Source organism: Aulostomus chinensis, chromosome 14, assembly GCF_037954235.1.
Source record: "Aulostomus chinensis isolate RoL2024-O1b breed Wild chromosome 14, RoL_Achi_v1.0, whole genome shotgun sequence".
Classification (NCBI taxonomy): Eukaryota; Metazoa; Chordata; class Actinopteri; order Syngnathiformes; family Aulostomidae; genus Aulostomus; species Aulostomus chinensis.
Genome location: NC_141333.1, coordinates 21,386,501 through 21,407,792, shown reverse-complemented (window position 1 = coordinate 21,407,792; position 21,292 = coordinate 21,386,501). Strand labels below are relative to the sequence as shown.

The window sequence follows — 21,292 nt, the reverse complement described above, 5'->3', positions numbered from 1 at the left end:
TCCATCAAAACATGAGTTGGTACAAGGTCAAATATTTACATGGATGCTAACGTTACAGTACTGAGCCGACACCAAGCCACAGAATTGCTGGAGTAGAGAGGACACGTGGGCAGTTTGAAGTGTAACACTGCAGTAAAACTACTCCTGCTAGATAAATGGTACAGTTCTCCCTCAAGGGGGTCCTTCACAAACCTCTGCACTCAGGAGCGTAAAGGGCCAGTTCACCCAAAAATAGAAAGTCAGTCGCCGTCTGCAGCCCCTCACCGCTGGCGGTCCACAGCTGAAGGGGGTGCACTGACCTCCCAAACTGGTGAACGGAGAGCAACTTTTAAACGCAAGTGTTTCTTTTAAACATTATAAAATTGGTCACCATTCACTTCAGTGGTTCGGGAGGTTCCTGCCTCAGTTTACCTCTTGGGACTGAACAGCTTCCCTCAGCCTCCTGTCTGCGTGAGGCTGCTGGTTTTCATTTCTGGGTGAACGAGTTCAGGGACAGGAGGACATCCGCGGACGCCTTGACTTATTTGCAGACTTGCCTGTAAACACTGGACTAACAGGCCTGGAGTCTGACCGGCTCCAGACGCCTGCATCCACTCATCACACACTCCTCTGAGTCTACAGTGAACTCCCCATGGCTCCCTGGGAACTGGCAGCAGAGCGCCCTCTGTTGGGCGCCATCTGCTGGTTGATATTGATAACACAGGTAAGGAGCAGGGTGACCACCACCAGGTCATCCAGGACCCCCAACAGTCCAGAGAGGGAGGGGTCTGTATCTAGGGGACTGGATGAGGAGGAGACAGGGTCCAGAGGAGGGGAGGAGATGGACATCACCGTCCCAACACAGCACAGGGCCACCCTGAATAAGAAGAGCCACACCAGGCCCCCCATGGTGCCCAGGCCTCGGGCCAGCAGCTGCAGGAGGAGAGGCGTGTCACACAGGTAGTCCGTCACCTGAAGGGTCAGAATCGACAAGTAGGTCAGCGAGAGGAAACCTGCTTACAAGACAACATGGAGTTTTGTATTTCATGTCCTCCATATAAACAGTCTGCTGTGGTAACTGGACCTCCATGGTGACCTCCATAAGACTGCTAGAAGAGGTTGGTCAGATTCTGCTGAACTGAAAAGACACTCAACCAGTGACATTCATGAAGGAATTGTTGTTTGAGCACCAACCCGTCGTGGAGCTCCAGAGTAACGTTTGTTGTAGTCTGTGATTTCCCCAAGAACCTCCTTTGACTGTCGGTCAGATCGACTCTCGTGGAACAGGCGGCACAGAACACTGACCTGAGGAGTCAGCAGCACTTTCAGTCCAGCTGTTGCTTTCTCTGTTTACTTCAAATCTACTGCAGTACCTTCTGTCTGCAGAGGGGGCAGCTGATGGCGTCCAGCCAGGATCCGTGTCTCCAGTAGGCCATCAGACATGGAGCTGCAGAGTCGACACGTACCGCTTTCATCAGCTACTGTCACACACTTGCTTTATATGTACGCCGTCGAGCTTGTAACAATAGATGATGTCACTGATGAGAGGTGGAAGGGACTGAGTGAGGAGAGTTGGAGCAGGCCAAAGGCAGCAGCTCAGATGAGGTGACCTGCACGGACCTCTGGGCTCTGCGCTGCTCACGAATCATTCCATCTTAGTTCGATCTCCCAGGAAAACTTTTCACTTACAGGAGTTGAGCAGCAACACGAAGTTAACCAACAAAGTTGGAAAACAAAGAAAATGAGTCGCGACTACACGACAGGAGCAAACGTACCGATGCAGATACCAACGTGACAGCACGACATCTGATCGAAGCCTGCTGCTTGTGGACAATCTTTGTTTTGGAATTTGTCAGGTGAGAGGCTGAGTTGAGTAACCATGGCAACAGGTAACGTGTGTGTGTGTGTGTGTGTGTGTGTGTGTGTGTGTGTGTGTGTGTGTGTGTGTGTGTGTGTGTGTGTGTGTCAGTCCGTCATACCGCAGAACAAGTGGCCACAGTTGGTCTGAACTGGGAAGCTGGCTGTCTGCAGGCACACGGGACAGTGCCAGTCTCGCTGGCCTGTTGATGGACTTATCTGTGCTGGTTCCTATGAAAACAAACCCAGAAGCAGGAAGAGCGTATCAGGAAAAGAAAGAGGAAGAGCTGACAAAGCACAAAGATGAACGGGGCTGCACGGCTCAGCGTCGACGCCTTTGAGCGAGACACAGAGCCCCGACTTGACCTGATGAGCTTGCTGGCATCCAAGTGTGCGAGTGAAGAACTCATCAGACTCTCTTCATTTGGCCAATGAGAGCTGAGCTTACTGAGGTCAGAGCAGCTCTGCGTCACAGTGACCCAATAAAACCCAGGAGTGCCACTGCAGCTGATAATCATTATCACAATAAGAACAGGGTTTACAACCTGCATGATGGTCAAGCCTGCTGCTGTTTACCAGCAACGTGTTGAAGGGTTCAGAAGAACTATTCTCTTTCTCTCTCTCTCTCTCTCTCTCTCTCTCTCTCTCTCTCTCTCACCATGGGGCAGCTCATGTGCGTGGACACTGACTGATCTGGTGGACAGACCAGAGTTCTGCTGGACCCTTGGTGACTCGCCGGACCTTCAGAACAGAGATGATGACCTGATCTGCAACATGACACCACATCATGATAAAAACACTCTGACAAAGCACACACACATATCTGCTGCTGAGGAGATACCGGGAGGCAGGTAACGATTTGTGAGATAAGGTTGATTTTACTCAGCTTTTTTCTGTCTATTTGTGGACTGCAGATGCTCTGACTGCAGTTCAGCCGATCAGCTGTTTGGTGTCGCATCCATCACTCTGCTCTTTACCTCACTGATTATCAAAGTTGCTCTCTGTTCATTGAAGGAATCCAAAAGAATTTAGGTTTGCATCGCAAAAGATGCAGTAATGGAACCAGCGCCCCTGGAGGTCACTGATATATTTATATTATCCATTACTTGCTTTTGTATGAGCCTCATTATTTCAAACAGCGTGATTAAAAAAAACAAAAAACTGGACATTTATCTCAGACTCCTTTACTCGCACTGTCAGGCAGATTTTCATCACATTGCTGTCAGATCCAGAGCAGCAACCCTGACAGAACCTAAACTACCAAACGTGAGGAAGAGACTCACCGGGACCGAGGGCTGTGGGAGCTGTGAACGCTCAACTGGAAACAGCTGCTGACGGTTCGATCCAGTCTCCTAGACGGAAGTGAAGTGCTGCTGGTCAGCATCACTGTACAAAATAAATTGGAGCTGCCTGTTAATGATCAACTACGGCCTCCAATATCAGCTGCTCTTCCTGCTCCACCACAGCCGCAGTGCGGGCAGGCCGGTGGCGTCCAACAGGGCTGCTAAACAGCATTCAAAACGATTTGAGCTCAACATCAACATACTTAAGTCACCGCAGCATGTAAAAAATAGCATATTCCATGATGTAACGATTTGGGTCACATGACTGCCAGATCAAAGCAAAGACACCCCCCCCCCACACACACACACACACACTCTGTGTGTAGGCTTCATCTGACTTTGCCAATAATTTACCCACAGTTGACTCTGCCAGCAGCTCGGTGCCTCATAATTCTACTCTAGACACAAACGTTTGGTTGCGAAATGCAGAGCTCTGACTGACATTAACGCTGTGTTGAGAGGCACGTCAGCGGCTCTCATTAACCCTCCTTTCCCAGCTTTGACTCTCAAAATGTAGAATTTTTTATGGTTAAAAAGCTTTAACAGAAAATCACATCAACTTTCTTTCATTCCTGCTGATTGTCTCTCGTAGAGGATCTGACAGGATGTGATGATCTTCTGGCAGGTCACTGTGGAAGCAATGCAGAAGTATTCTGGCAAATATTGACACAGGCCCTTCACCTCGCCTTCACCTGAGACCGAAGAGATGGAAAGCGTAGAGTTAGGTCATCTAATAATAGCCGCCATCAGTCAGCTGGGTCAAGGCCTCCCAGCGGCCCACACCAGGACATAAACAGCAGACCTCACCTGCTGACAGTTGAAGAAGGGCTGCTGCTTCAGGTCATAATAATAATAATAATAATAATAATAATAATAATAATAATAATTATTATTATTATTATTGTTGTTGTTGTTGTTGTTGTTGTTGTTTTGTTGTTATTATATTATTATTGTTGTTATTATTACTGTTATTGTTATTATTATTACTGTTGTTTTTGTTATTATTATTATAATTATTATTATCATTATTATTATTAGGCATGCATGATAGTATCAGCAGTTGGACTATTGGTCATCTTTATCAGTATCAGTTGTCATCTGTTATTTATGATGAGGAAACAATAAAGAACATGTGATATATGGGCTTTTAAAAATAAAGGAAAATATATTTTTTTAATCTACAAGGTGTTAATGGATGTTTACAAAATGTAAATATCAAATAAACTTGTCGCTGTCGTGGTATCATCGTTCCTTATCCTCCAGTGGCCAAGAGTCCGAGTGGCCGTGACCTCCGACTAAACGCAGCTCATGTGAGCTCATGAGAAGTGATTCACCCTCTGAGAACGTTCACGCTTGTGCGCAGCACGCAGTCAGGAGGCTGGGTTCGTTATTACCTCATAAATAAGAGTCTGTTTCATGTTCTTCAAATGATTTTTACTGTCAATTCAAACACAAAAGAAACAGCTACTGCTGGCAGACGAGATGAAGTGAGACAGTAGAGGAAGAATTCCTAAATCAAAACAAAAGCAGATAAGAGACGTGATGAAGCCTGGTGAAATACATCGTTTGGGGCTATCATTTTTTAAATGAAATGTGTTGTTTTTTTTAATCATTGGTGCTTCAACTGGAAACCTGAATTTTTGCCTTCTTTCTCTCGGGTCAACATTTACCGTTGCAGTCACCTGACCTCGTAATTATAACTTCTCTGCACATACATGTTCTCCTTACGACGCGATCTGCTTCTCCTTCATTCAGGAAACCCTTTTATGATGATAAATTCAAAATAGTCGTCATTTTAATTCTATTTAACTGTATTTTATCCTTATAGATGAATGTGTAGCCACCTCCAACCGCGGCAGCACATGACACATTATTCTACACTTTCTCTCACCGCACTCATTCCCTCGCGGATTTCTGTCAACACTTCTCTATCGGTGGTGCGGGGAAGGATTTGTATGTTACACAAACGGGAAAAGATGAGATTCTGTCCGGATAATAGGGGTGTGAGCAAATGGTTGATCCCGTTCTACGATTGGCTAAACTGATTGTGAGCGGCTGTCAATCTTTGCACTTCTGAACGCTGATTGGACGTGGGGACTTCTCCGCCTTCTAGAGCACGTAAACTAAGAAGGAGTGCTATTCTCCTACATCTTACGTATTTTTTGTGCGCAGTCAATGTAAAGCTACAGCATCCCACGCATTTGCCGTAAAAGATCTACCTCCTGGCAGCAGGTGATGTCAAACGTAAGGGAAAGGAGCGGAAGAGCTTTGCTGGCAGGTGGAGACACAACTGCAGCTAAAACGGAACAAATGGATGAGAGCAGCACGGCGCTGGTCGAGAGCCTCATAATATGGGTGAGGTTCTCGTTTGAGTGGTTTTTGTAAATGTGGCGCCAGATACGATATGAGGCAACTTAGAGGCGGCTTGGCTCACCGTCACCTGGTTGAGGTGTCATCGAAGACGCGCAGACGTCGCGACCTGGGGAGAGAATTAGCCAGCTAGCTTAGCATCGACGGACGAACGCTAGCTCCAGCTATCATGTTTGTATTTGCTGTTTGTTGCTACATGGTAACACCGGTGGAGCTGTTAGCTACATTAAGGCTAAAAATACCACGAATGTTGTCGCTCAGGCACACTCGCGCGCGCGCACGCGCGGATTGAGGACAGTAATCCATTTAACCGGCAGCTATTTGTGAAATGTCGCTCTTTCGGATGTCTCGTTAACGTCGCGCTGTCAGTTACACCGCAGGTCACGAATGCAGATCCGACATCAGACTCACCCAAGTGAGTCCGTGTGAGGTGATGTCGAGATGTGCGATCGCGTGTCAGTGTGACCCTTGAAACCTCACCTGCGGCCCTGACTCTCTTGGCCTCGTCTCCCTGGAGTGAACAGCATCGTCCCCAGGTGGTTTAAATGACCCTGGATCTTCTAGAATCCAGCCCATCTGAGCTTGTAGTCCAAAAAATGTGCCTCCAGCACTCCAAGGACTTGATGTGTTCACCAGCAGTGTTTGTGTGGTTAACAGCAGCATTTGTTCAAGACAAAGTTGTCGGATGTGAATTATTTGATGCCGCTGCAGCCATCAGTGTTTCTGTCCTACGTTCCTCTTTGGAGTTTGGATGCAGCAGCACTGTCGCTCCGGTGTGCTGCTGCATCGTTCGCCCTGCTCTCCTCAGACTGGTTTCCATCCCGATGGTGATTCTTTTGTCTTGTCTGCCTCTCAGCTGCAGACCTTCAACATGTCATCGCCCTGCAGGACGGTGGAGGAGCTGACCACCGGGGCGGCGATATCACAGGCTCTGCATCAGATGTGAGTGTGTCAGCGGCACTGACTCATGATCACAGTTGGTTAGCAGCCATAAATTATTGTTAGTAGTCACTTCTACTGCAACTTTTTTAAACACATGGAAAGTGTCAACTTGCCCAGTGATGCAATAAGCCAACATCATTATAATGTAAATATAAATGTAGCAGTGAGAACTCACAAAGGAAAGCAGGGGAAATGATGATGAACTCCAGTTTATTTTTGTTGCAAAATAAATGAGCAGTTGTTAATGTCTGTGATCAGTTTTTAACAAGACTGTCCCTCCATCCATCCATCTATCATCCCTCCATCCATCCATCTATCGATCAATCCTCCATCCATCCATCTATCTATCATTCCTCCATCCATCTATCCATCTATCCTCCATCCATCCATCTATCCTCCATCCATCCATCCATCCCTCTATATCATCCCTCCATCCATCCATCCATCTATCATCCATCCGTCCATCTATCCTCCATCCATCTATCTATCCTCCATCCATCCATCCATCCCTCTATATCATCCCTCCATCCATCCATCCATCTATCATCCCTCCATCCATCCATCCATCTCTCTATCCATCCATCCCCCATTCATCCATCCATCCATCCCTCTATATCATCTCTCCATCCATCCATCCATCTATCTATCATCCCTCCATCCATCTATCTATCTATCCATCCATCCATCTATCTATCATCCCTCCATCCATCTATCTATCCATCCATCCCCCATTCATCCATCATCTATATCATCCCTCCATCCATCCATCCATCTATCCATCCATCTATCTATCCATCTATCTATCTATCTATCCATCTATCTATCCATCCATCCCCCCATCCCTCCATCCATGTAGTCTCATGTGAGTCACTCTCCTGGTCAACAGCTTCCGTGTCGTTAGGCCTTCCTGGCTCTGTGGAGCTGCGCCATCTTTGTTTGCGTCTCTACATTTGGACCAGAGAGGCAGAATCATGAACCCCCTCAGTTTATGGGGAGATTCATTTGATCATTGAAAATATTTTATTGAGATTAATTTGAATCTTTGCAAGCATTTGCATCCTCGTCTGAGCGCAAGCTGAAGTAGACGCTGAGGTCAATGAAGTGGAGAGAAGCTAAACTGCAACAACAACTGTTCCTGTGATGCAATCAAGGGAAGCATCTTTGTCCCTGACTGGGACACTAATGGACTCTGTCCGTCTCTGGTCTTGCTTGATGCAGAGACTCCTCCTGGTTCAGTGATGGATGGCTCAGTCGAATCAAAACAGATGTTGAGGACAACTGGAGACTGAAGGTAAAGAGCAGTGGCGGCGTCCTCCACCTGTCCTCTCTGGCTCTTACCCACCTCAGGGGAAGACGCCTTACATTCCTGCAGCCTTTCACCCCCCCCCCCCCCCAACACACATGACCCTGACTCCCTGCTGCTAACTGAACTCTGAATGATAACTCCATCATCTTGTGTTCCCCAGCTGAACAACTTAAAGAAGATCCTGCAGGCGGTGCTTGATTACTACAATGAGGTGAGTGTGGGCTGTGCTAAGCGTCCAGCTAGTGTTTGTTCAGTTGTCAGCTGCTGCTTTCAGTCAGGGGGGAATCCAGCCTGGTGGCCGATGAAACCCCCACAGCACCAGATGGAATCCCAGCCGGGTCTCCTTGCTGTGTGACCAAACCCCCGCCGTCGCCCTTAACCTGCTAACAGCAGCGTTTATTCTGCAAAGGAACTGCTAGAGTTTTAGCTCAGTTCCGGGTCACATGACCCTGCAGTAGACGTGGTATTTATCGACTCCGCTCCAATCAGACGTGACAGGAACAGGCAGGCCAGGTGACCGTGGTCATTGGCAGCTGCCTCCAATCTCAGACATGCATAGTGGGAGCAGTCACAGACGTCACCAGCTGGTGGCCTCTGCTGGTGACGTCTGTGACTGCTTGTCTTTTCACGTCTCTGTCCTCCATGCTGCTTTACTGCAGCTCCCAAAGATTGTACACGAGCTCAAGGTGCTGCTCTCTAACATCACCCATCACGTCTATCTGGTGTGATGACTGCGTTTGTGATGTCACTCATGACACACCAGGGAAAAGAAACAGGAACTCTTCATGTCCTCTCAGTAGGAACAAGATATTTAGCCTCTATTAGCTGAAAAATCGGTGCATGCAGCGGTGCGAGGGAATAATTGTGTGTCCTTGCTGTGTGAGGGTGTGAACACTCGTTTTAGTCACTGTATTTGTCTCGTTCCACCTTTAGGTGTTGGGACAGGGGCTGGCCGGCTTCTCCCTGCCGGATGTGGCCCTGGTGGCGGAGCATTCGTCCCCTGTGGAGCTGGGGAGGCTGCTGCAGCTGGTACTGGGCTGTGCCGTCAGATGTGAGCGCAAACAAGGTAAACCAAGCACGCATTCCAACATTCAGGTAAAAAGAGGAGGCCTTGGTTTACAGAGTTTAACTGGCTTATAAATGAACAGTCTGACAGTTGAAAGGAGGACATATATGTTTAGAAGTGTGTGTGTGTGTGTGTGTGTGTGTGTGTGTGTGTGTGTGTGTGTGTGTGTCCGTTTCCAGAATACATCCAGGTCATCATGACTCTGGAGGAGTCCGTGCAGCATGTGGTCATGACGGCCATCCAGGAGGTCAGTCTGTTCAGATCAGCTGCAGGTTTTTGGCTCCAACAGGTTGAAGGCTTGCAGCTCATTTTACTGCGTCTTTGTCGTAAACCAGTGACGTTTTCCTCTTCAGCTCCTCAGTAAAGAGACTGTGACCCCATTTGGAGCAGAACTGTCAGGAGACTTGGAGCAGCAGGTCAGTGGAACTGTAGCATCGTCGTGTGTCCTCTGCTGGACCAGTACATCTCTGTTTACGATCAAAGGGAAATCTGTAGATAGATTCTTGAAGCCAGATGTGAGCACTTATCAGACTCTTAGATTGACAGTGGGTGTCTCCAGCACAGCTCCACCCACCAGCACACAGGAAAGTGACCCAGATGAAATGCGTTGTTCTCCACCACATGAATCAGTCTGACAGTAGAAAATCACCCTTACTAATGATTTGACTGTTACTTGGTGAGCTCTAACTTGTAAGGAGCGCCAGCATCATATGTCCTTGCATGCAGGCAGCATCAGAGCTGAAATTAGCATTAAAAAAATAAGAGGAATCCATAACTTGCAGTCGTATGAATGATCTGACATGAAATCTCCCTCACTGAAGAGAACTTGTGCTCTGAATACCACGCAGCTGAGGGCGTCTGTTCTCTCCTCGTGCGTGAATGTGGCTGAATTGAGGTTTTCTTTGTGTGTCCAGCTCAAAAAAGCCCTGGAAGATGTCGCTGAGCTGTTATCAGAGAAGGAAGCACTCTCCCAACGCTGTCAAGAGCTGGACATCCAGGTGAGCACAGAGCTCTCTCTCACACACACACACACACACACACACTCTCTCTCTCTCTCTCTCTCTCTGTGATAACACGTGAGTGTGTGTGTCTGCGGGACAGTATAAACAGGAGTTGTGTAATTGGCCGTGATGTTTGGGTCCATTGTCTGGAGCCACTGTGGCAGAAGGACTGCAGGCTTACAGTCTGGGCCTGGCTGGTTCCCACTGTAGGACCCAGCCCAGCTCAGATGCTGCGGAGGCCCTCGGCAGTGTGCGGGCCGACTTTAGTGTGTAGGCACTGATCCGTGTTCAACTGGCCTCTCGACAGATCGATTTGTTCTGTCTCCCGTCTTGCTGGTCTCTCTTCTCAGCCAGGTGAGTTCATCACGGCCGTCCGGCGAGACTAAACTGCTCTGATATTTCCTCTGATGCAGCTAACAGATGGTTGGTCAGTGTTTTACTGTCGTCTGTTATTCCACTAATTCGCTGGGGCACATCTCTCTGTACAACACTCATGGATTTAAAGTCATCATTTCAAAGTACTTCTGTGTACTAGAGAGTTCAGCTCAGAAAATCTGTGTAGAGTGAAGAAGGAGAAGATCCACATCGCCGCGCTGCACCGGTGCAGCCCGGACCAGCGTGTCTGGGGTTGGGATGTGGTTATGAAACTGAGGCCTGCTGCTGCTTTCATCGTTCAGATTCCTCTGTGATTCAATTGTAACAAATAGAACAAGATGAGGTGGAGATTTGTACTAAGTGTTCTGAGAATGTTCATGTCCCCAATTAAGCTGGAAATTTTAACACAATTTATCCAATGACCCTTTGACCCCCTGCCTGAGTGTCCCAGTGGCAGGACGCCTGCTGTTAACAAACTGTTGGAACCTCAACAGGTTCAGTCAGGAAGGCGGCTCTGGCTGCACTGAGTCCGTAAGGTTAGTGGACTGTTCACGGCGTGTACGCTGCAACGTTCCACTTCCCCAACAGCAGCCTAAAAACGTTGAGACGTTATCAGTCGTATCGCAGCAACTTGTATGCGGGAGAATAAAAGTGGGGAGGTTTCCCAGTCAGGCGATGAAACGAGCACATCAGGGAATGAAGGCCAACGAACGGGGCAGTAACACGTTTGCTTCTGCTTCCAGCATGGATTAACTGCCATGTTTGCTTTAACCGCGGGGGGACGGACTGAGTTGCTTTGCTGTCCTGCATGAAAAGATTAACCAACAAGAGATTTAACATCACAATGTCTCCCTGCTGGCTTGAAGAACATCTTTTTTTTTATCTCTGTAGTTTTCCTCCTAAATGTGATGCCTTTAGATTTGTTTTAACACCTTCATGTACCTGGACAGGTGACTGTTCTTCAAGAGGAACGGAACAGTTTATTGGCTGAGAACGATGTACTAACTGACCGAACCCATCAGCTGGACACATTCGATGACCCAAGCACACCCTCAGGAAGGAAACACAGCCAGTTACAGCAGCAGCTGGAGGCTCTGCAGGAGGAGAACTTCAGGTTGGTCCCGCTGACGCACGGGAGCGACCACGCAGTGGATACGCAGCAGACTGAACCTACTTTCTCACCTGTCTCAGACTGGAGGCTGCCAAGGACGACTACAGGATCCACTGTGAAGAGCTGGAGAAGCAGCTGATTGAGGTTCAGCACCGTAACGACGAGCTCACCGGCCTGGCAGAAGAATCCCGAGCTCTCAAGGATGAGCTGGATGTTCTGAGGTTTGCGCTCAGCTCCAGACGCAGCTACCTACAGCAATGACATGACCTCTAAGTCTTCTTCTCTGTTGCTCTATCATGTGCGCCTGCACTTCAGGAACTGCTCTGATCGTGTGGTGATGCTGGAGGCTTCAGTGGAAACGTACAAGCGTAAGCTGGAGAATCTTGGCGATCTTAAGCGACAGATGAAACTGCTGGAGGAGAATAACATGACCTACATGCACAACACCGTTAGCCTGGAGGAGGAGCTGCGCAAGGCCAACGCTGCACGTGCACAGCTGGAGACGTATAAGAGACAGGTACCGTCCTCGTGTAACGGTGGGGGAGCAGGTAGTACTACTGAACACCCCCCCCGACACCTCAAGAGACGCACTGGTCATGGATGCTGGTGTCACACAACACAGGTCATGCTAGCGGAGCAGTGAGACAGTCTTCCTCTGGTCTTTTCAGTGCAGGCTCGTGCTGTCCCTTTGCACAAGGGCTCGTTTCAATCGATCAAAAACTTTTCCTAGAAATTGAGAAATCCTCTCAACTATCAGTTTTGATGCTTATTTTAAAACACAAACCTTCAGAACAATGACAAGAATGTATTTATTACTGTTATAAGATTATTAGGAGTGATGGTATTCAAAACTCTCTCTCGGAACTTTTTCTTCCTCTAACTCGAAGTGCACTCAAAAAACGTTGTGAAGAGACGGAATCTTCTGGAATCGTTTCAGACATGAAACATCAAACTCGAATGTTTGACAGACCTCGCGGCGCCGCCTGCAGACAGCTGCTTCAGGATGGGGTTTTTGAGTGTAATTTTTCTCCAAACACAGAACTGTTTTGAATAGTCTAGTATTGCAGTACTATTCTAGTACCTGTACACTGTGCAACACTAGCCCAGATACCTACGGTCCACCACTGCAAATAAGGAATGAAGAAAGAGAAGACATGTTGCTGCGTTGACCCTCTCGCTCTCTTCCAGCCAACATGACCTGCAGGTTTTCCGTTCCTCAGAAAAAAACGAGATCAAACCGTTCATGTGTTTGTTGGTATGTTTGTTGCATGAGCAGGTGAGACCGAGCTGCCCACCTGGTTGGAGAAACTTCTAGAATAAATCCTCTTTAGCGCCGCTTGTCATTTTCTTTCACTTGCAGGTTCAGGAACTGCACAAGAAGTTGTCGGATGAAACGAGGCGAGCTGACAACTTGGCCTTTGAGATGAAGAAGTTAGAGGAGAAGCACGAAACTGTGATGAAGGAGAAAGAGGTGTGGCAGCTGTGGGAGTCAGGAAGTACTGCAGTAACGTGCGTGTACTAATGTGTGTTGTGTTTCTTCCACACTAGAGGATCATCATTGAGCGAGATTCTCTGAAGGAGATAAACGAAGAGCTACGCTGCACTCAGGCACAGCAGCACCAGCTCTCCCAAGCAGGTAAGTGACTCGCTGCTGCTGCTCAGACGCTTGTCAGCTCAGGGTTCTAAAGGTTCTCCTCGTGCAGGGATGCTGTCGGCGAGCAGCCCCAGCCACGATAACCTGGCGTCTGAACTCATCCCTATTGAGCACAGGTAACTCTCACTCTTTGCTTTTAAGTGTGAACATTGGATCTCATTCATGACGTGATTTGCACGCGTGTTCTTACTTACTGCAGGTGTGGTTTAGCCCTCCATTAAAAGAGGTGCGCAACAGCTGCCAGGCAGTAGGAGGCTTGTCCTTCTGCCTGTAAGACTAAATCCAGGAGTAAAACTCAGGGTGCAAGACTTTTTCATGAACGAGGCCTTGACTTCGTGTGTGGTTGTTTAGAGAGAAGTTCATCAGGCTGCAGCATGAGAACAAGATGTTGAGAGTGCAGCAGGAGGAATATGAGAGGGAGAAGATCGCCGCCCTGCAGGCTCAGCTGGAGGAAGCACATAAAACGCGCAGCGAGTTGGACACGGAGAACAGGTTCACGTCATCCAGATAAAAGTGTGATCTTTTTCTCCACCCCAGCAGCTGCTTGGAACATCCGACTCTTCCACTCCTCCTTCCTTCTGGCCTGATGTGTTTTCTTTTCTGTTGGTTGTCGGTGACCAACGTGCAGGTTGAGCCGCGAGCGGATCAGTGAGCTGCAGCAGCAGGTCGAGGACCTCCAGAGGGCCCTTCAGAGTCAAGCAGCCAAACCTGATGACGTGAGTCCTTCAGCACGCGTGGCACAAATACGAGCCCGCGATCAGGGTCAGGCCCAGGCCCGGGCCCAGATCCAGGCTCGGGCTTTGGTATCAACCCGTCTTTGTGTGTTTGTCTTGCAGTGTAGAATCAATTCTTTCAAGAGGCTCTGAATCTGTTCCTGTGGTTTTGTTTGTATTTTCAGTCAAACCTGAAGCGGAAACTTGATGCGCACATGTGAGTGTGACTGCTGGTTCGATGTTGGGGGGCCGAGGTGAGGACATGGAGGTTGTATCCAGTGAAGGGAGGTAAAGTGTCTTTGTGTCTTCAGGGTCCAGCTGAACGAGGCTCAGGATGAAATCATGAAGAAGAAGGAGCTGCTGGAGGACCTTCAGCCGGACAACACTCAGACCTGTAAGTCTCATGATGGTGACCCCATCAGCACTGCAGCAGCACGGTGACGCACAGACTCTAGTCTCCAGTCAGTACGAGGGAATTTCCAGCTCCTGGTTTGTTGTTTAAGCGCTGAAGCTGGATGAGCTGATGGCTGCTTTGAAGAAGAAGGACGATGACATGAGGGCCATGGAGGAACGGTACAAAATGTACCTGGAGAAAGCTCGCAACGTGAGTCGCTCTGATGACCTCAGTTCTCCAGCTGTTCCAACTTGAAGTGTGGTTGTTTGTTGATGGACATTTAACTGCCTAGGTGATCCGAGCGCTGGACCCAAAACTGAACCCGGCCACTGCTGAGATCCAGGCTCTGAGGAACCAGCTGGCAGACCGGGACAAGCAGATCCTCAGCCTGGAAGTAAACCTGCATCCTCTGGTGTTCTCTGTGCAGGACGGTCCTCCAGATCTGATACTCACACTTTTCTTGTTGCTTCGTAGCGCCAGTGTGAGCAGGCCAAACTACGAGAGTATGAGGAGAAGCTGATCGTCACGGCGTGGTACAACAAGGTCAGGTCAAAGATGCAATCCAGACGCTAACTGCAGTACAGAGCAGGTGACTCTCAACTGAAAAACCTGTCTCTCTCCTCAGAGTTTGAGCTTTCAGAAGCTGGCCATCGAGTCTCGCCTCGGCGGGCGCACCGCCTCCGTGCTGGCCTCTGGACAGTCCTTCCTGTCCCAGCAGCGGCAGGTCTCCAATGCTCCACGCCGGGCGCTCTCAATCAGCGTGCCTACCACTACCTCCAACTAGACTTGGTCCACCTGCGCCCCCCTTCCCCCTCAGCACTCAAGTGGCCTTAAACACACCTGCTGTCAGAGCTTGGGGGAGGGGTCAAGGGTCAGCTGACTGGGATGATTGCTCATTCAACACGAAACACTCACACTGACGATCCAGCACAGATCATCAACCCCCAACCAGCACTGGCCTCATGACCTCTAGCAGCTACACACACACACACACACACACAGAGCTATAGTCATCTTAGTCTTCTTTCCTGTCATGTTATGTTTGTGGCCAGAAAGGTGAAGCTCATATTTGAATATGATTTAATAGATGATTGATAGGTTGGGGGGGGGGGGGCATCACCACCGCCACCTTTAAGGTAACGACTGCTACATTTGGTGCTGGCCGCCAACTCCTTAGGCATCAAACTTTAGTCACAAGCTGGAACTATCCTCTCACCTGAAGCTGTGAACATCTCAGAGTTGCTCCGCCACCGCAGGCCATCCAGGACCAGCGTGTTTGCTACAAGACATCTGAGCTGGCGGCGAGATCTCAAACTGGCCTTTTTATTCACTGAATGTTCTGAATCTTCTGTCATGAAAACAATCAGCTGCTGATCGTGCAGCTGTAATGTAAACCGTGATTTGAACACCAGCTCTTGATCCAGGTTAAGAATTCAAACTGCACCTGTAAATTGTACCTTCAGACTTTAATGTGTGAAATCAATAAGTCACCTGATCAGGTTTGGGTTCGTAGCTTCAGACTGAACTGCTGCTCTTAGAGAGTGTGGGAGTCTGTGGTTGCAGTAAGACCAGAGGGTTTCTGCTCTGGTCAGGTTAGTGATCCATGATTGTCATCCGCTTCACTTTTCTTTGAGATAATTCTAGTAGAAGTTTGAGTCACAAGCACACGCGTCGTTTCTATGAAGAACTCTGGCGGCGCCGCACAGCAGCTACGTGTGTTCATGTTTGTGTAGAGATGACAAAGAGGAAGGCGATGTGAGTTTAAGGATTCAAAGTGTTTGGTTTTATTGTGGATGAATAAAAAAAAAGAAGAAGGTCTTTTCTAAACTGTGTGAGCGTTGATTTCAGCAAAGAAACATTTTGGCTCAACAAACCACCGACATCAGAATCAGGACGACGGCAAATGACTGGAAGGAGAGAAGCTTTTATTGAACTTGACACGTTTGCTGCTCTCCGACTGTAGACACGTCACCGACCAATAATCGGTCTCGGTGGCTGGAGCCGGAAACCCGTCACTGGGCCCGGCGGGGTCAGCGCGTTCGGGCGTAGACCTTGAAGGGGTGCGGTGTGCGTGTGGCCCCGATCACTCCCTCTGTGCTCAGCCCCAGCCCGTCCAGAGTGGAAAAACAAAACTTCTGCAACAAACTGACCAGAAACAAGAAGATCTCCATCCTCGCCAGACCCTCCCCCAGACACGCGCGCCTCCCTGTCAACATCCCGCACAAAGTTCACACTGTAACAACATCCTCTCATCACGTGGGTGGAGTCAGAATGAAGGTCAGGGTGAGCTTACCTGCAGAGAAAGGTAAAAATGCATCCCTCCTCCTAAAATGGCCGTCAGCGTCCAGGAAGTGTCCTGGGTTGAAGGTGTTGGGAGTTTCCCACTCGGACCTGTCGAACAGCACGGAGGTCAGGTTGGGTATCACGCAGGTGCCCTGCAAACCAGACGGGGGGTGAAAAGAGGAACAGAAGAATTCCCTGCATTTAATAAAAAAACCTGTATGTAATCGGCTAAATTTATTCTCTTATATTCTTTATCTTTTTAAACCTGAATTAACACATGAATGTGATTTATAAGAATGTTTATGTATAAATACATGTGTGTGTGTATATTTGGTTTTGACAACTAGAACTTTTAGTTGTCTTTATTCTTAGAATGTTTAATGAATTTTTCATTTCCTCCTGATGATTGCAGTTGTCGTTCTAACCGACCTTAATCGTGTTTGTCTAAGAGACACAAGAGATTTCTTCGGGAGTCAGAAAATACTGATGAAGACCAACACGGGCTGACCTTCATCTCATCAGTCACAAAAATATGTTCATGCTCATGCTCTGGTTGCTATGGTGACTGAAGCTGATGCACCTTGGGTATGAAGTAGCCGCCCAGGCTGGTGTCCCTGGTGGCCCTCCTGGGACCGTTGAGGGGGACGATGTTTCCCATCCTCTGGATCTCATGGATGACGGCGTCAGTGTAGGGTAAGTTGGGTCTGTCAGCCATGGTGGGCCGCCGCGTCGCTCCGATCACTCCGTCGATCTCGGCCTGGACTTTGTCTGGGAGGGAAAGAGGACAGATGAGCTGATCAGTGAAGATGTAGGAGGGTGATGCTGCTGCTGCTGCTGGGGGGGGGGGGGGGGGGCGCTTAACCTAACACCCACCCTGGATCTGAGGGTTCTTGATGAGGTAGATCAGGCCCCACTGGATGGTCTTTGACGAGGTTTCGCTACCCGCCAGGAACAGATCCAGACAGCACAGAACCAGGTTGTCCTCATCAAAGCCCACCTGACGGTCTCCGCTGAGCTGACAGGCACCACGGAGGAACACCAATGAAATATCGTCTCTGTCTGAAGGGGCACAAGAGGTTTTTCTGCACCACAGGACCACCTACTTTCTCCTCAGTGAGGAAGGCATCTATGTAGTCTCGTGGATTCCCGGGGTCCAGATCCAGCTTGTGCCTGCTGATCTCAGATCTGATCGATGCCTCCAAAGATTTGGAGCTGCTGAAGATGGCATTGTGAGGCCCGGGCAGGTGCTTCATCAGTGCTGGGAAGGCATTGTAGAGCTGGACGAAGGGAAAATACGACGCTTGCTGAAATGATTGAGCCCAAACGGTAGCTTGTGAGTGAAATCACAGACTGCAAACAAGCCCCACTTCTCCATTTTGGACATTGTAGATTTAGAGAGACAGCATAAAACTCTTTATTGCATTTTCAACATATTATTATAGAAAACTGTACTCCTCTGCTCACAAGAGCCCATATGGAGCCTTCGAGATATGCCAAATCTGTCAGATGTCTGAGCATGCTCTGGAAGCTGTGGTCGCTGTAGTCGAAGCGTCTCCCAAACACTATCTGAGCGATGATGTTGGCCACTGCTTTGTCTAAGAGGGGCACTGGGTCGAAGGGCTCGCCTGAGAAGAAGAGAAGTCTCTCTGTCACTGCGCTCTTGGTTGTTGGCCTCGATTCCCTCAGGTTTTGCTCACTTCTCCACCAACCTTTCTCCTTCTCCATCACCTCCTGCAGATGGCGGCTCTCCTCACAGATGCTCTCTTCCATGGAGCTCTTAGCCAGAGCAAGAGTGCGTAATGTGGCCATGGCGAAGCGTCGCTGTTTCCTCCACACCTTCCCGTTGCTGAAGAAAAGCCCGGCTGAGAGGGAGGGAGACAGGAGGGTCAGGAAGCAGGGGGATCAGCCACTGTGCCTGCGGACTCACCTGAGTTTCCTGAGTAGATTCTGTTCACCACCGGGTTGTCGGGCCGGTCCACAAAGCTGTCAGCCTGGGTCACTATGGCCTCCTTCACCATCTTCCACCCACACACAAACACTGTTTTGTCTCTGCCCAGGCGCATGCAGAAGACATTCCCGTAAACATCAGCTAGCTGTGGATGCAGCAGCAGAGAAGAATGACGCCTTGTTGTCTCTCATGTGACTCTCCTTAGATGCATTTTTCAGGACAATATTTCCTGCGACAATGTGACTTTCTGTCAGCAGCTTGTTAGGATTGTTTTCTACTCCCGTCTCATATCAGTGTGACGTTTCAGCTGCTTCCTCTATCAGGTTTCTTCAGCTGGAACATCGATGCTGGTCATTTTTCAAAGTGCAGAAAAACCCACCAGACATCTCATCACCTTACCTTGCTGAGATAAATGTGAGGCTGTTTAAGGTCGATATTGAAGACGTTTCCTAACAGAGGGAGAGTCGGTGGTCCTGGAGGGAAGTTGGGTGGCTCCTTTTTGTTCAGGAAATACTTCACGAGGAGAAGTGTAAGGATGAAAAGCAGCAGCGCCCTGATGTTAATCTCCAGAAACAAACAGCACGTCCACATTTTGAAGCTGAGCAGAGGAAGAGAAGAGCAGCTGCTTCATCCTCCAGCAGCCGGAGACGGTCGCTGCCCTGCTGACTCGCTGCTCCAGTAGATATAATGATCTGTGTGTGGGAACAAGTCAGGACGTCGCTTCAGTAATTCACTTAAGACTGAGCGCTACAAGACATCACATAGGCCAGTAAACACACAGCGCCAAAACAGCCTAAAAATGAAAGGGTTAAATGTTGAAAAAGATTCAAACTTAAAAATCCAACAGGAACTATACATTTCGCATTGCAGCAACAATCACTGACACACATTTACCATCACCATTGTTCACCTTTAAGTTTATCATAAACTTAAGTGTCAGTCTGATGGGGATGTTTATACAGTTTCTGCTTCTTTGCTCATCTGTTGTTGACAATGAAGATCATATGTTGTGGATATATCAGAACCAGCCTTTTTCACATTTGCCATATTTGAGTGTTGTATGTAAAAAATGTAGCTATCACATAAACCCATTTTTGTACGAATAAGGTAATATTGACTTGAATAAATACCAGCTAATCAGTGGTACAAATACCTGCAGATAAAAGTAAAACTTCCACTGTCATACAGCCCTAAAAACCCCGTGATCCCTGATACCTCACAACACAGACGCTTCACACGTGTCATCACACTTGATTGGAGTTTCAAAGAAAGAAAGAAATACAATTTCTGTACAATTTTGACTGGATTGTTCTGGTTGGGGGGTTTTGTTTGTGGAAAATACATTTTCTGGAGGAAAATGTTGTTGCTACCTGGTGACTCATGTTTGAATCAGTCACTCTGTCAGGGACTAGTTTTTCTGCGTCTTCTTGAGCCAGGATGTGTCTGATCTTAGCGATGTTACGTAGATGGAAGAAGGCGTCCTGGAGATTTGTTGAATGTGGGAGTTAAAGGGTCCTGGTCAAAGAGAACTCCTAGGTTCCGTACGGTGGTGCTGGGGGCCAGGGTGGTGCCATCCAGGGTACCTGTCTCATCAGATCAGGTGGTCCTCAGGTGTTTGGGCCCAGCACAAGAACTTCAGTTTATCAGTTTAATAAAGGAAATGATGGTCCTCCATGTTTCCTGTCCTTCAGACAGGCCTCCAGTTTAGTCAGCTGGTTTGTTCCATGTGGATCATTGATGAGTTCAGCTGAGTGTCGTCTGCATAGCAGTGAACATTAATGGAGTGTTTCCTGATCATGTGACCTAGAGGAAGCAGGTACAGGGTGAAGAGGACTGGTCCAAGCACAGACCCTTGAGGAACACCAGAACTGACTGTAGTGGTCTCAGAGGAACCATCATTAACTAGTACCAACTGAGATGACCTAGTAAATATGACCTGAACCAGTTTAGTGTGGTTCCTTTAATACCAGTGACAGGTTCCAGTCTCTGTAGAAGGATATGGTGGTCAATGGGTGGTCACTGTAGAAGGATATGGTGGTCAATGGGTGGTCACTGAGATCTAATCAGACCAGCACAGAGACCAGTCCCTCATCTGGTACCAGTAGGAGGTCACTGGTACCTTTGACTAGTTCTGTTTCTGTGCTAGGATGAACCTGGAACCTGACTGAATCCTCCAATCAGCTGTTGCTATGGAGAAGTCACAGAGCTGTTTAGCAACTGCTTCCTCCAGAACCTTGGAGAGAAAAGGAAGATGTGATGTTGGTCTGTAGTTGGTAGAACTTCTGGATCCAGGCTTGTTTTTGAGGAGGGTTTAATTCCTGCTACTTTAAAGGACTGAGGGACGGAACCAGACACCAGCGCCACATTGATCATATCTAAGAGGGAGGGGCTCATGAGGGGAGAGAGTCATGGAGCAGCTTAGTTGGGATGGGGTCTAGGAGACAGGTGGAGGTTTAGAGGAGGACATTATTGAACTGAGCTATCTATCATCCATCCCTCCGGTGCCTGCAGGGGTCTTATTCCATGTTTTCTTTAGCTGCCTTTTGTCGTTTATTGTGTTGACTAAAGAAGCAGTCACACATCAATCAGGTACGTGCTGTTCTATCAGTCTGGCCGTCTTCTGTCTCTCTCTTAGCCTCGTCACTATGGTATACGTTCTTCTAGATCTCGCGATGTATAATCAACTGTACTAAATCCCTCCTTGTGAGAATTAAAGTCCTACTAAACACCAAAGGGCTTGAAACATAACATTGTATCTTTTCTAGCTCTAACATCAAAGTGCACGTCTAACAATGAGCTACACGCGTATTCTAACACAATCAGTACTTTTACGTATCAAATGAATTGTTCACATTACTTTCACATTTTCAAGTATGAAACAAATCATGAATTTGAATCTTGTATCATGGTGTGGTGGAGCAGTGGTCCTCACTGTGGCCCCCATCAAGAA

At 48.3% G+C, this 21,292-nt stretch overlaps 3 protein-coding genes across 3 annotated transcripts; 1 reads left to right on the top strand and 2 right to left on the bottom strand.

The window, feature by feature from the left end:
• On the bottom strand, positions 1 to 6,051 carry LOC147250143 (E3 ubiquitin-protein ligase RNF170). The gene is made up of 7 exons (XM_086224367.1): positions 6,030 to 6,051; positions 3,120 to 3,222; positions 2,495 to 2,603; positions 1,959 to 2,067; positions 1,353 to 1,426; positions 1,174 to 1,284; positions 1 to 951 (listed from the first exon to the last, which is right to left on the bottom strand). The coding sequence occupies exons 2-7, from the start codon at positions 3,218 to 3,220 to the stop codon at positions 616 to 618; spliced, it is 840 nt and encodes a 279-aa protein (XP_086080493.1). The 5' UTR covers positions 3,221 to 3,222; positions 6,030 to 6,051; the 3' UTR covers positions 1 to 615.
• hook1 (hook microtubule-tethering protein 1) lies at positions 5,372 to 15,945 on the top strand. The gene is made up of 22 exons (XM_086224356.1): positions 5,372 to 5,534; positions 6,406 to 6,491; positions 7,710 to 7,782; positions 7,958 to 8,008; positions 8,731 to 8,863; positions 9,043 to 9,110; positions 9,217 to 9,279; positions 9,778 to 9,861; positions 11,190 to 11,353; positions 11,431 to 11,571; positions 11,666 to 11,867; positions 12,711 to 12,821; positions 12,899 to 12,986; positions 13,054 to 13,120; positions 13,356 to 13,496; positions 13,633 to 13,720; positions 13,903 to 13,934; positions 14,029 to 14,111; positions 14,221 to 14,321; positions 14,404 to 14,505; positions 14,586 to 14,654; positions 14,737 to 15,945. The coding sequence occupies exons 1-22, from the start codon at positions 5,415 to 5,417 to the stop codon at positions 14,893 to 14,895; spliced, it is 2,226 nt and encodes a 741-aa protein (XP_086080482.1). The 5' UTR covers positions 5,372 to 5,414; the 3' UTR covers positions 14,896 to 15,945.
• LOC147250141 (cytochrome P450 2J1-like) lies at positions 15,894 to 19,329 on the bottom strand. The gene is made up of 10 exons (XM_086224357.1): positions 19,253 to 19,329; positions 18,742 to 19,034; positions 18,322 to 18,487; positions 18,104 to 18,256; positions 17,859 to 18,019; positions 17,498 to 17,671; positions 17,268 to 17,409; positions 16,975 to 17,162; positions 16,405 to 16,546; positions 15,894 to 16,317 (listed from the first exon to the last, which is right to left on the bottom strand). The coding sequence occupies exons 2-10, from the start codon at positions 18,931 to 18,933 to the stop codon at positions 16,142 to 16,144; spliced, it is 1,494 nt and encodes a 497-aa protein (XP_086080483.1). The 5' UTR covers positions 18,934 to 19,034; positions 19,253 to 19,329; the 3' UTR covers positions 15,894 to 16,141.
• Positions 19,330 to 21,292: the final 1,963 nt, after the last annotated feature.

Bases quoted from the DNA above. Each gene is read 5' to 3' on its own strand.
- LOC147250143 (XM_086224367.1), bottom strand. From the start codon at position 3,220: ATGCTGACCAGCAGCACTTCACTTCCGTCTAGGAGACTGGATCGAACC. The intron at 2,068-2,494 runs GTGAGAGAGAGA...TTGTTTTCATAG, and splicing joins CGCACATGAGCTGCCCCATG to GAACCAGCACAGATAAGTCC. The intron at 1,427-1,958 runs GTATGACGGACT...TCGACTCTGCAG, and splicing joins CTGTGGCCACTTGTTCTGCG to CTCCATGTCTGATGGCCTAC.
- hook1 (XM_086224356.1), top strand. From the start codon at position 5,415: ATGTCAAACGTAAGGGAAAGGAGCGGAAGAGCTTTGCTGGCAGGTGGA. The intron at 6,492-7,709 runs GTGAGTGTGTCA...TGCTTGATGCAG, and splicing joins TCACAGGCTCTGCATCAGAT to AGACTCCTCCTGGTTCAGTG. The intron at 13,935-14,028 runs GTGAGTGTGACT...TTGTGTCTTCAG, and splicing joins CGGAAACTTGATGCGCACAT to GGTCCAGCTGAACGAGGCTC.
- LOC147250141 (XM_086224357.1), bottom strand. From the start codon at position 18,933: ATGTGGACGTGCTGTTTGTTTCTGGAGATTAACATCAGGGCGCTGCTG. The intron at 17,410-17,497 runs GTAGGTGGTCCT...GGTGCCTGTCAG, and splicing joins CCTTCCTCACTGAGGAGAAA to CTCAGCGGAGACCGTCAGGT. The intron at 16,547-16,974 runs GTGCATCAGCTT...TCTGGTTTGCAG, and splicing joins GCGGCTACTTCATACCCAAG to GGCACCTGCGTGATACCCAA.